This window comes from Aulonocara stuartgranti (genome assembly GCF_965226115.1).
Source record: "Aulonocara stuartgranti genome assembly, chromosome: 23".
NCBI lineage: Eukaryota > Metazoa > Chordata > Actinopteri > Cichliformes > Cichlidae > Aulonocara > Aulonocara stuartgranti.
The window spans coordinates 15,806,296-15,818,322 of NC_138958.1; the positions used below are offsets into that span (position 1 = coordinate 15,806,296).

General features: G+C 38.6%; 1 protein-coding gene across 1 annotated transcript; it reads right to left on the bottom strand.

Moving 5' to 3' along the window:
* Positions 1–1,499: 1,499 nt before the first annotated feature.
* Positions 1,500–11,404, bottom strand: LOC309700442 (meprin A subunit beta-like; the record flags this gene model as incomplete). The annotated part of the gene is made up of 17 exons (XM_082523949.1): positions 1,500–1,684; positions 1,800–2,056; positions 2,177–2,353; positions 2,443–2,653; positions 2,910–3,166; positions 3,402–3,617; positions 5,099–5,248; positions 7,125–7,343; positions 7,502–7,680; positions 8,299–8,416; positions 8,506–8,584; positions 9,499–9,542; positions 9,630–9,680; positions 9,883–9,910; positions 10,051–10,153; positions 10,655–11,093; positions 11,209–11,404. 17 exons carry the CDS (start codon positions 11,402–11,404, stop codon positions 1,640–1,642), a joined length of 2,769 nt encoding a protein of 922 aa, XP_082380075.1. The 3' UTR covers positions 1,500–1,639.
* Positions 11,405–12,027: the final 623 nt, after the last annotated feature.

Below are 12,027 nucleotides of genomic sequence, written 5' to 3' on the forward strand. Positions count from 1 at the left end.
CTGAAAACAGATGATTGTTTTTGATTGTTACAGATCGTCTGCTTAGAGAAAGCACAATGTAAGAAGGTCACTGTATGCAAGATGCATGCAACACGTGTGAACCTGTGTGTGTTAATCCATTCTATAGAGCCTTCCAGATCACAGTAACCCATGGCACTCACTGTGTTTGAGTGTATCACAATAAAAACAATGCTTGACTTGAAACTGCAGTCTGTCTGGTGTTTCGGGACTCGGGATTTTCTCTCTTTTTCTCTCAGAAGTCTTAAAAAGACCCCTATATGTAGAACAAATGTTCATTTAACAGTCCAAAATGAAATATGGTTGTTATGTCCAGTATAAAATGATATTTAATAAATTACATCACTGGGATAAAAAGTCAATTTGTGTTTTTTCTGCGGTTCATTCTGTCCAGTAATATGGAGTGGAATGCCTCTTAGTGGTCACTGTTGGAACTGCAGTCAGCAGGTATGGTGAGAAACCATCTCAGCATGGTTCAAACTCGGGAATTCCATTTACCAGATTGATGAGGTTTGGTTAGAGATCCTCTAAAGTCTTGTACATTAGTAATGAGGTAATTGTATTAAGAACTGAAGATGCCTCGTGGATAAGAGGTGAAAATCTTCAAAAAAACCAACAACTTGAAGTCCAGTCGCCTTTTTCTCAAGCTCTTAAGACTAAAGGTAATTGTGTCGTTAAACTTAAAATCCAGGTTATTCACCTTTGAAAATCTAAAAACTAATGCTTTGATTCCCAAACCTTTTCCTAGGTTACTTTCCCCAAAAATATTTCTCCAACTCAATGGGAGGATCCAGAATAATGTTCAGGTAAAAACGCATATCATCAGCCAATCCTTTGTGTAATTTATTTTGGTTTACGTAATTCCCTCATTCTAATTTCACTGATGCACCTCAGCCATCAGCGTTGGACATGTGTCCTGCGTTCTGCACTTACCACCTGAACCAAAGCATTTACAGTAGTGTAAACACAGGTAAATTAAATTTTAGATGGACATGCATACATGCGTACACATCGATGGTTAGGGTTCAGAACCAGGGAAAAAACACTGATAATCCCCTGATGTGTATTAGTTGTGTCCAGCATTAAAAATAAATGACTAAACATCCTGACCTGATTCTCCCAGGAGTCTTGTGAAAACAGACTCAGCGTCACTAAATATCTTTCTTCTTTTCACTCATGACCCCAGTTTCACTCCCCATCCATTTTATATGCCACTATTGTATGTCATTAACTTTGTGTCATTGCTCCAGTAGTGCTTTTTTGTGTCTATCACTTTTATCTTCTCTTCTCCTTCCTTTCCCGGTTGTGGCAGATGGCTGCTTTCCATGCACCTGCTTCTATGAGGGAATTTTTCCCACCACTTCTAGTGGATTTCTATATAATTTTCCATGTTGTCATTTTACACTATAAAACTCCCTGAGATGTTGTGTTGTAGCGCTGAAGATATAACTGATGTCAGAAAGTGGACAAATGCTATAAAGACAAATGCTGTCAGATTTTATTTAATTCAAAGTCCGATTGCACTTGGTGACAATCTGATTAAACAATTGCTGAAATCACTGATTCACTCATATTGTAGTTTCTGTTCTGGCCACTGTCACATGTTTCCTTTGACTGCCCATCACGGTGTAGAGAAAGGAGGTGATACATCTTTACTTGGTTGCTCCTGTAATAAAAAAGAAATTTAATGTGGATTTGATCAAATTTTCTTTAGACTAATCAGCACAGAAAGGACACAGTAACAACTGAAGATGTGCTGACTCTGTTTTAGTCGTACTCACTTCCACGAATCCAGATATGTTATGAATGATCACCCCCTCCTGCTGTCTCTTCATCTTATTCGTCCTCCAGGCTTTCCCCACAATCAGCATGGTAACCACCAGCATGAGTCCTGCCACTGATCCAGCGATAGCTATGACTACAGTGGTGTTATTGACAGCTCCCTGTGGAGCTGCTTGATCTGCTGCCTTTATCGGTCTCTCATCACCATGGACGACAGAGTCGGGCATAGGCTGCGGCTTCAACAAGTCCGATAGATCTGAGGGAAGCCAAAAATGGCAAGGCTAACCAAACAGGGGTGGGTCATAATATTTGTCTCAGAATTGTAATTCTGATCAAAACATTGTGGTTCCCATCTGTTGTCTAAAAGCTTCCTCACCTTCCAGACTGAAGAGGAAGAAGGCGTCGTCTCCTTTGATGAAGTATCTGCTCCTCAGTCTGTCGTGGGTGATGAAGCTACTTGTTCCAAACCCTGGGCCTCGATAGTAATAACTGCCATCAGACTCAGTTATTTTAGAGCCCACAATCTTGGGATTATCCCAGAAGAACTCAGTACCTGGAGAGAAAACATGGAAACGCAACAGCTCACTGAAAACACGGAATGACTTGACAAATAATTAGTTAACCTGTTGCCCTGCTTCTTACCATCAGAGGACATCTTCGCAGGGTCTGTTGTGATCATTCGGTTCATGTTCATGTGCTGCCTGATGTCGGACTGCTGATCCATCAAGGTCATGGTTGCTTGGTGCCATGGACATGGCCACTTGAGATTGTCGTCATTGGGGCCTGAGGTCAGGTGGAAGTAGATGGCCATATACCCTGGATTGCTGCTTTGCCCGTTTAGGTAAACACCTACCTGAAGAGGGCAGGGCAATATGAAGCTACCACAGGGTTTCCACGTTCATTACCTAATGTACACTGGTTCAAAAACCTTTTGTTTCTCTCCCATTTGAAAAAGACAGGCTCTAAAATAGTGACTAAATGTATTTGAACGTCATAAATAAACAAAAATAGTGTTTTATTTATTATGGAGGACCGTACTTTGAAGTGTTTCCAGTTATTTTTAATGCAACAGAATTAAAAAGATATATAAATATTAAATAGTAATTTACCTGGAAGGTGTAACCTGTTGGTGACATGAAGCGAGGGCTGCTCATTCTCTTTCCAGCTGGTGTGGTGGCCAGCAGCTCGTTGATGCCACGGATGTGCCAGATGTGATGAGGACACTTTGTGGATGACAGGTTAATGTCATCCAAAGAGAAACCTCCCTTTGATGGATTCATTCCCCTCACGCCCTCGAAAACCACTCGGGCCTTCTGCGTCACCTTCAGGTTGATGTTATGCAGCTCCCAGGAGCCCATGACACCTCCTGCAAAGATGGAAGAACAGATGTTAATTCTTAATTTATCAATTATATCCGAACTTTAACACATCCGTGTATAAAGTTTTTCATTCATTTAAAACTCAATTTAATTGTTCTTTTTACAAATCTCGGTTAAATGTATTGATGCGTTCGCTAAGTGTCACCAAATTCAGAACTTTCCAAATCACACCTTTAACAATAACCTTCACAATCACAACTCGGTCTGTATGTCATTTCTTACCTGAAATGCTGTGGAAGAGCTTCATTTTCCCGTTGGGGTTGGCCTTGTCGTACTCTCTCACCCAGATGTTGAGAACATCATCGTCTGCCCCGGAGTTATAGAGGAAGAACTGCAGACACTGGGCTCCAGATTTGGGATAAAGCCAGCGACTCTCCAGAAAAGCACGCTCGCCAGGTAGTGCAGAGGCTGTGCTGAAGTGCATGAAGTAACCTTTCCCTGGACAGCAAAAATCAATGGTGATATTAAGTATCAACATTGGGATGTTACAGCAAATCTGATTGCCTGTGAAAGACAAATAATTGTTGAAATACTGTATTTCAAACAACTACAGATGCTTGTTGCATCTCTCTTCTTTTTAAGGCATCTGCTTCTTCTTTTGTCTTTTTCTTTTGCCCAGTTTCCTCAGATTTTTTTAATCTTGAGATATGCCAAATTATCAGCTAATTGAGAATCAACTTCTTGGTGCAAAAACATTATCTTTAGTATTTTCCTAGGTTTGACTAAAGAAGTTGAAACAAATTATGTGTTTTTGCAACAGACTTCTAGTAACAAAGTGCCTACGGGTCCAATTTAAATGGTTTCTTTGCTAAATTTTCTGTTTTGTGTAGACACAACACTAGTCCATCAAATTAGTTAAGTGCTTATAATGCTTAAATGAATAATAGGTCAGTGGTTAGTGGTTCAACAAACAACAAAGCATTCTGCTTACAATGGTCATGTAGAAGGACTGAACTGAAACTGAGTGAAAAAGCAGCCAATGACGAAAGAATGAAAAATTATTGCTCAACACCACTTTAAACATCACAAGATGGACTCAAATTTAGATTATTTGATATTATTATTTTGATTATGGAATCAAAATATAGAGAAATTAGGAGTGTCATGAGAATTTTGCCAAGTACTGTACAGACTAGGCAGTAGCAGTAGTACCTAGAGGGTATTACCTCAGTAGCAAGCAGTTGTGCACCTTAAAGGTACAATAAAGTACTTTATTTTCTGAATGTTTTAAATCTTTCACATTGAAAAACCTTCCAATCTGTTTGTGAAGTCCTACAAACATTTTTCTCATTGCTTTCTCTATATAACAACAGGATATAGGTTTGAAGATTCTTAGCAGGCATCAGTTTTTATTCTCTTGATGTACCACTGGTATTAAAGCAGTGGGATACTGGGTTTGTCTTTTTGTTGTTAGCACAGCAGTAGTTCAACTTAACGAATAGAAAACCAAATAAAGAATGATTCTCTCTTTTAGTGAGATCAGTACTGAAGCATTTTATCCTTGCCGAGTTTATCATATAAACACTTGCAAGTTATTTTTCTAACAAACTAAGCGTGTTTTTGTGAAAACAATAAATCCCTTTATCTTGATTCCAGTCTGAACTTTGCACAGGTCACTGCTGTAAATCACCTCGGCTCTCTTTGTTTTTCAGATACATGTAACCAAAGCAGTAGCTCTTAACTCAGATAAGAGCACACAGGTAATCATTCCTTGGAACTCTCAACATCTCTCTTCAGACATCCCCACCCTCCACAAACCAGAGTCCAGTTTTTGAAAGTGCACTAAATGTTTTTGTAGTGCACACTATTTATTTAACTAAGGGAGAACTGTTGGGATTAAGAATCCCTTTGTGCATGGAAAGATCCTTCCATGAAGGCTTAGCATAATAACACACATTTTTGTGATTATTCATGGTTACCTTTGCATTGTCCCAAATTGGTGAAATCAGTCTCAGGTCCTCCAGCCACTGAAGCAAGCTGCTCCCACTTTGCATCGCCAGAGCCCTGAATCATCCCGCAGATGTTCTCCTCCTCAAAATTACAGCTGTCCACAAAGGTGGAAGACGTGGCTGTTGAGAGGAAGCAATCACACTTTCACTGCTCGATCTAGTCCTACAGACAGAACACTGCCATTTCCCCTCTTTACAAAAAATACGTTTTAACTTTGGGGAAAAGAGATGACTAAAATTGAGAAGTTAGCAAAAAGGAGAGGAAGCTGACACTTTTAATATAAGGTCTTTAAGGTTTATTGGTATAATTTTATAATCAATATATTCTAATTATATTATATCATAGTATAGACGCAGAGAAGCTGCATTCAGCTTTTATGCTCCATATATCTGGAACAAACTCCCAGAAAGCCTCAGATCAGCTGAAACACTCAGTTTATTTAAATCCAGGTTGAAGACTCACCTGTTCTCAGCTGCATTTGAATAAAGCACCAAATCCACACTTTTAAGCTTAAATTTCAAAACTTACATTTTAACTACTGATTTTATCTACTGTTCTGATTTTATCTACTGTTTTTTTAATCAATTTTAAATCATGCTTTTTATTGTTTTTGTTTTTTAGTGTCTCTGTAAAGCACTTCGAATCGCCTTGTTGTTGAATCGTGCTATATAAATAAACTTTCCTTGCCTAGTAAAATTTTTTTATTTTATGGAAACTTGTTTTGCAAGAGTTATTGATGTGCTCCGCTCTCTTCAGCTGTGTTATCACAGATCCAAGTTTTATTGGGCTGCATTGAAGTCTGTTAAAAAGAAACAAAGTGCTGATAAAGAGCCTGACAACTAAGTTGTGATAATGCAGATAAACAGCAAGAGTACAACCATCCACATGTGGCTATATTATGTATCATAATAGTACAAAAAGCTTCTAGGTCTAGAAAACAACTTGCAGACTTCCAGAGCTCCTGTGTGTTGACCTGAAGACAGGAAACAAATCGGCACCTGTGCCTTACATAACACTGTACAGTGTAGCGTGAGGGAAGTTAATCTGTTGATTAAACTATGGTTTACTATTAAACTATGAAGACTGATTATGGTTTATTGTCCAAGATTATCACTGTATAATCTCATCATTTTCTGCCAGACAGACTTTAATCTGTGCAACACTGCTTGGTTATCATTGCACATTGGTTTTAATGAACGGATTCAATTTATTGTTTGTTCAAAGTGCCATCGGTCACTGTAGATTCAATATACGTGTAGAATTTTTATCTACTGTTTTACAACAACACCCATGATGTGTTATGAATTTAAATATTGGTTCCCATCTTCATGCTTCTTCCCATCTTGATGTTCAGCTGATGATGACTTAAGAAAAACATGAAGATATGAAAATGCTGAAAATGAGCTAGATTAGCTTTCGCTGCACACTGAACACAAAGAGCAAATGTTTCTTTCATGCTTTGTTTCATGCTCTGTGCTTAGACATCTTTAGAGTTCCTACTTGGAATCTCATGTTTTTCAGTTCTGTTTTTCTGCTACACTATGTACAAATTACCACATGAACTTTGCAGAACTTGTTTGGGTTGAGTATGGGTAAATTTTAAATTTCCTTGCCATAATTGTCTAAATTGTTGGAAAATGCTCAAAGAGTCACCACAAACAACAACCTCTTAAAATATTTTCAGTTTTCGCTCCATTTAATACAATAATAATCTATTTCAGGGGATTTTATCTAGTCCAATGTGTTAGCTTAGCATGCTAATCCACATTAGAGTGACTAAAGAGATTTTTATTGCATGACACGATTAGTATTTGGTTAAACATAGTTCTAAGAAAAAAAGGCCATTAACACTTAATTTATGATATTAATAGTTCATTAGCACTCACTAGTTTTTGTGGTGTGGAATGTTTTCTTCCTCACCTTTGAATATTCTGTACGGTTTCTGCATTTCTTGTACTATATGTGATTCATTTCTGACAAGTTGTCATGACTCACTGCAGTTGTAGAGGCGGTTGAGCTTAGTTAGGTCACTAGAACTGAACCCCATCCTCTGGCCAATCACATCCATGAAGTGGGGGATCTTTGTGACGATGGTCGGCTCTGAGCCGATGTTGAAGGCCGTCTTGCTGTAGTGCATCACAGAACCATAGTCATAGGGAACCCCCAGTGCACTGGACACTGTGTCATCATATGTGTTGAAGTTGTGCTCTTTACCTGAGGAATACCAAGAAGAAATTACCCTTATTTGACACAATATTTCAGTTGTCTGTCATTATTCTGACAACAGGGATATAAGAGAAACACAAACTCCTAATGGTTGTCTAATCTAATTCTACATTAAATGAGGTGTAATTCACACTTGTCACTCTTACCGGACTGAATCTGATTCCAAATGATGTCGACGTAGTCGTCACGGTCAGCTCTGGACTGCTCGTGCCAGAAGCCGAGAGCATGCAGGAACTCATGTTCAACTGTTCCCAGCCTATCACAGTTACTACCAATGGAAAGCTCCTGCTTCCCCACATGACGGTTGCCAACAGAGGAGTAGCATCTGTAGAGGAAGAAATCTGGATGTACAAATCTCTAAACACACAGATCTCCCATCTTCCAGGCTCAACTCACAAACTGCGTGACTATTAGCAGAAGGCAAACAGGTAATACAATTAAAGCTACCACTAATAATGTAATTTATCACTTAATTATTATCTTTTTTTAGATTTTGTAATTGATTTCATTTACCAGTTACTGGTTATGTCAAGTTGGCAGCAGCCAAGAAGCGGTTGAGCATATATATATGTATATATATATATATATATATATATATATATATATATATATATATATATATATATATATATGTATGTATATATATATATATATATATATGTATGTATATATACATATATATATATATATGTATGTATATATACATATATATGTATATATATGTATGTATATATATATATATGTATATATACATATACATATACATAAATACACATATATATATATATATATATATATATATATATATATATATATATATATATATATATATATATGTATATGTGTATTAGAACCATATTTATAGGGAATGGTCATGGGAATGATTACCAAATGTTATTGTAGTTTCTTTAACAAGCCACCAGATGGTTGAAGGCTGACTCACCCATTGCCTTTAAAAACAGAGATATAGTTCTCCTCTCCTTTCCATGGCGAGAAATCGATGCAGGTCTTCAGTCTGTACTGATCAAAAGCCTTCAGGATCACTCCTTTTGCATTCATCTCTACAAAGTGCAAAATAAAATAGGGAAGCATAATGATTTGGTGCATAGAGTCACAACTGCTGTGAATGAGAGTTTCCAGAATGTCTTACCCAGGCTGTCCTCTAAGTAGTAGGGGATGATTGTTGGCCAGCGATATTGATCACCTATGATGGAGTTTCTGTCAGATGTCTAAAAGGAAACACGAATACTGTTATGTTGTAAAAATGCCTGCTAAGCCAGTGAACCTTCTTTTATCCTGCTTTAAGACTCTACTAATTACTAAAATTTAAAAAACGAATTCAATGATGTAATATGACTTGAAACTAGTGTTCGAGCCTATAATGAAAACTACAAACAACTGGATGTTTTTTGCAAGCAGAAGAGACGCCATCTGCGTGCCATTAAAAGAATATGCAGATTTAAATCATTTTAGCACTGCCATCACTTTTCTGACCAAGAATTTATGGTCATCTTCTATATGCAGTCTGTGTTTTCATTATGTTAAATATCATGTGCTGGTTCACTGACTTTAATAGAAGGAGATGTTAAGTTCCTAATTTGGTCCTATAAGCTATTTCAGAAGATAAATAAATCCAAAGTGACCAAATATAACATCCACAACTGGGGCTAAAATGAGTCCACAAACCGAAAACACTAGAATCCAGTCCGGCAGGAAACGGTACAACATGACAAAGTACTGAGGGCAGACAGAAACCATAAATACACAGAAGATAACAACGGAGGCGGAAACAGAAATAAAAGAAAACACAGCTTGCAACAACCAAGGTCACAACACAGGAAATTTAATTAAAATTTGAACACAAGAAACAAATGACTATCAAAATAAAACAGGAAGCGACTAAAAAGGAAATCTCTATCATCTTGGACAAAGATTTGGCAAGATACAGGAAGACACTAGGAACGCTAGACTAATTAAAACACAAACAATCAAAATTCGAAATAATCCTAAACACTAACAGAAACAAGATTACAAACATGGTAAAAACTCCAGACTTAACACAGTGGCACTACTAAAATATAGAAAAACCCAAAAGAAATAAAAATATAAAACTCAGGCTTTTCATGACAAAGGATAAACTCACTTTTTCCTGAATAATATCTCCTTCCAACAGGTCCAGCCCAGCCGCTAAAGGGAAAACAATAAAATAATTTCACCGACTCCTCAGAGACATTATCAAGCAAAATGAAACAAGAACAGTGAACGAGAACAAACCTTCATTGATGTTAATGATGTCCCAGTCATGGCCTTCGTCAACATCAATTTCTGCAGGTAAGGAATCAGTGATAATAAGATAAAAGGCCTGTGAACTCTAATAACATGAACACAGAATTGGCTGAAAATGGTTGTTTTACTAAAGCATTAATATCCGGACAAGAGTAATACAAAGAAGTATATGGAACAGTGACATTATAAGTCCAACATTCCTTCAGTAACATCACCACCTAAAACATAATGTCTAGCTCACCTGTATCACCGGTTAGTTTGGCTGCTGTCTGTAAAGTAAATTAGAAGGCACAACAATCAATCAACAGAGAAGACTTTAATATTATCCCCGTGAAACTGAATGGACTCAAATCCTGCCTGGAAATGTAATAGATATTTTCATTGTATCCACATGAAGAGGTTCTCTTACCAAACCCAGAGCAAAGAGCAGAATGATCCACCTGAGCTTCATGGTTCCAGCTGCAGGGCGATGCTCTCTGAAGGCCTGCTGTGTCTCAACTAAAGCTGTTAACCTGTTTTTGTGCTGAAGAATTTCACGATCATTTTATGACTCAGGTTGTTAAAGATTGTGTGGTTACATAATTCATTATTAATTCCATCCATCCATTTTCTACTGCTTATCTGAGTTCAACTCATGGCGTCAGGAATCCAAACACTTATCTGGTGTTGTTGGAGCGACAGTAAATAACAGGTTTGAATTTTTGAAGTTTAGAAGCACAGGAGAGACTCGCAGATGCGGCTTTACCTGGGAGAGACAGTGACACAGATTTAAGATAAGATAAGACTTTATTGATCCCACGACGGGGAAACGTTTGCATTACCTCAGGTACAGATATCAGAAGGAAATACAAAAATACAAATAAGTACCTGCACATGTCCATACACATGGAAGGTCCATTATGCATGAAGTGGTGACCGTGGATGTTCAGTGTCCAGTGAGTCGTGACATCGTGATTGAGAAGTTATAAAGTCTAACTGCTGTTGGGGTGAATGATCTGCGAAAGCGCTCCTACCTGCAGCGAGGGTGTTTCAGTCTCTGACTAAAGGAGCTGCTCAGCGCACTCCCAGACTCGTGCAGTGGGTGATGTGGGTTGTTCATAATGGATGTCAGCTTTATTAACATCCTCCTCTCGCCAACCCCCTCCACAGACTCCAGAGGACATCCCAGCACAGAGCTAGACCTCCACACCAGTTTGTCAATCCTGCTCCTGTCCCTGTCTGTGCATCCACTCCCCCAGCAGGTCACTGCATAGAAAAGGGCAGATGCTGCCACAGTGTCATAGAATGTCCTTAACAGAGTCCTGCAGACTCCAAAGGACCTCAGTCTCCTCAGCAGGTGGAGTCGACTCTGGCCCTTCTTATACAGGATGTCTGTATTTGTAGTCCAGTCCAGTTGATTGTTGAGGTGAACACCCAGGTACTTGTAAGAGTCCACTATCTCGATGTCTTTTCCTGGATGTTCACCGGTGTTGTGGGGGTGACTTCCTCCTGAAGTCTATGATCATCTCCTTTGTCTTTCCAGTGTTGATTTGGAGTGTGTTGGTCTCACACCAGCCAACAAAGTCACTGATGACCCCCCTGTATTCCTGATCATTGCCATCTGATACGCATCCAATGATGGCTGTATCATCTGAGAACTTCTGTAGATGGCAATCGTCCGAATTATAACTGAAGTCTGAAGTGTAAAGGCTGAACAGGAATGGTGAGAGAACCGTGCCCTGTGGTGCCCCCGTGCTGCAGATTACCACCTCGGACACAGTCATGGAGCCTCACATACTGTGGTCTGTTGGTAAGGTAGTCGAGGGTCCATGCAATCAGCTGTTTGCCTACTCCGGCTCCCTCCAGCTTCCCTCTCAGCTGCTATTTCTGCTATTTACATAGCAGAAATCTTCTACATCTTTTGCGCCTCCATGTTTCCATGAGATGGCAGTCGACAATAATCCTCACTTCCAGGTCCCGTCTGATCCGGAGAGATACAGTGTTTTCATGTGACCACAAAATGTGCAGCTAATTCTAAATTGCTCTCTACAGTCCACTTCATAATATCTGAAAAAGACTAAGTGTATATTCTTGTTATTTTGTGGGTTTGCAAGTGTGCAACATCCATAAATGTCAACTTTTTTCAATGGCCTTCATACTGAGTTTACTGGTGTGGTGGAAGATTCCTTTTCTCATGTATTAATCACATATTTAATCATATCACATTAGTTATAGTAATATCACTTTCTCACTTTACTGTTGTAAGAACACTCCTGTCACTAGTTTGCATGCATGTGGAATGTTAACACAGTGAGGCCATTGTAATGGGAGATATTGAACAGATAGTGGGACTCCTTCTCCTTATCGGGGATGTAAATCCTTAGGTGACGGCCAAGCAGAAAGCAAT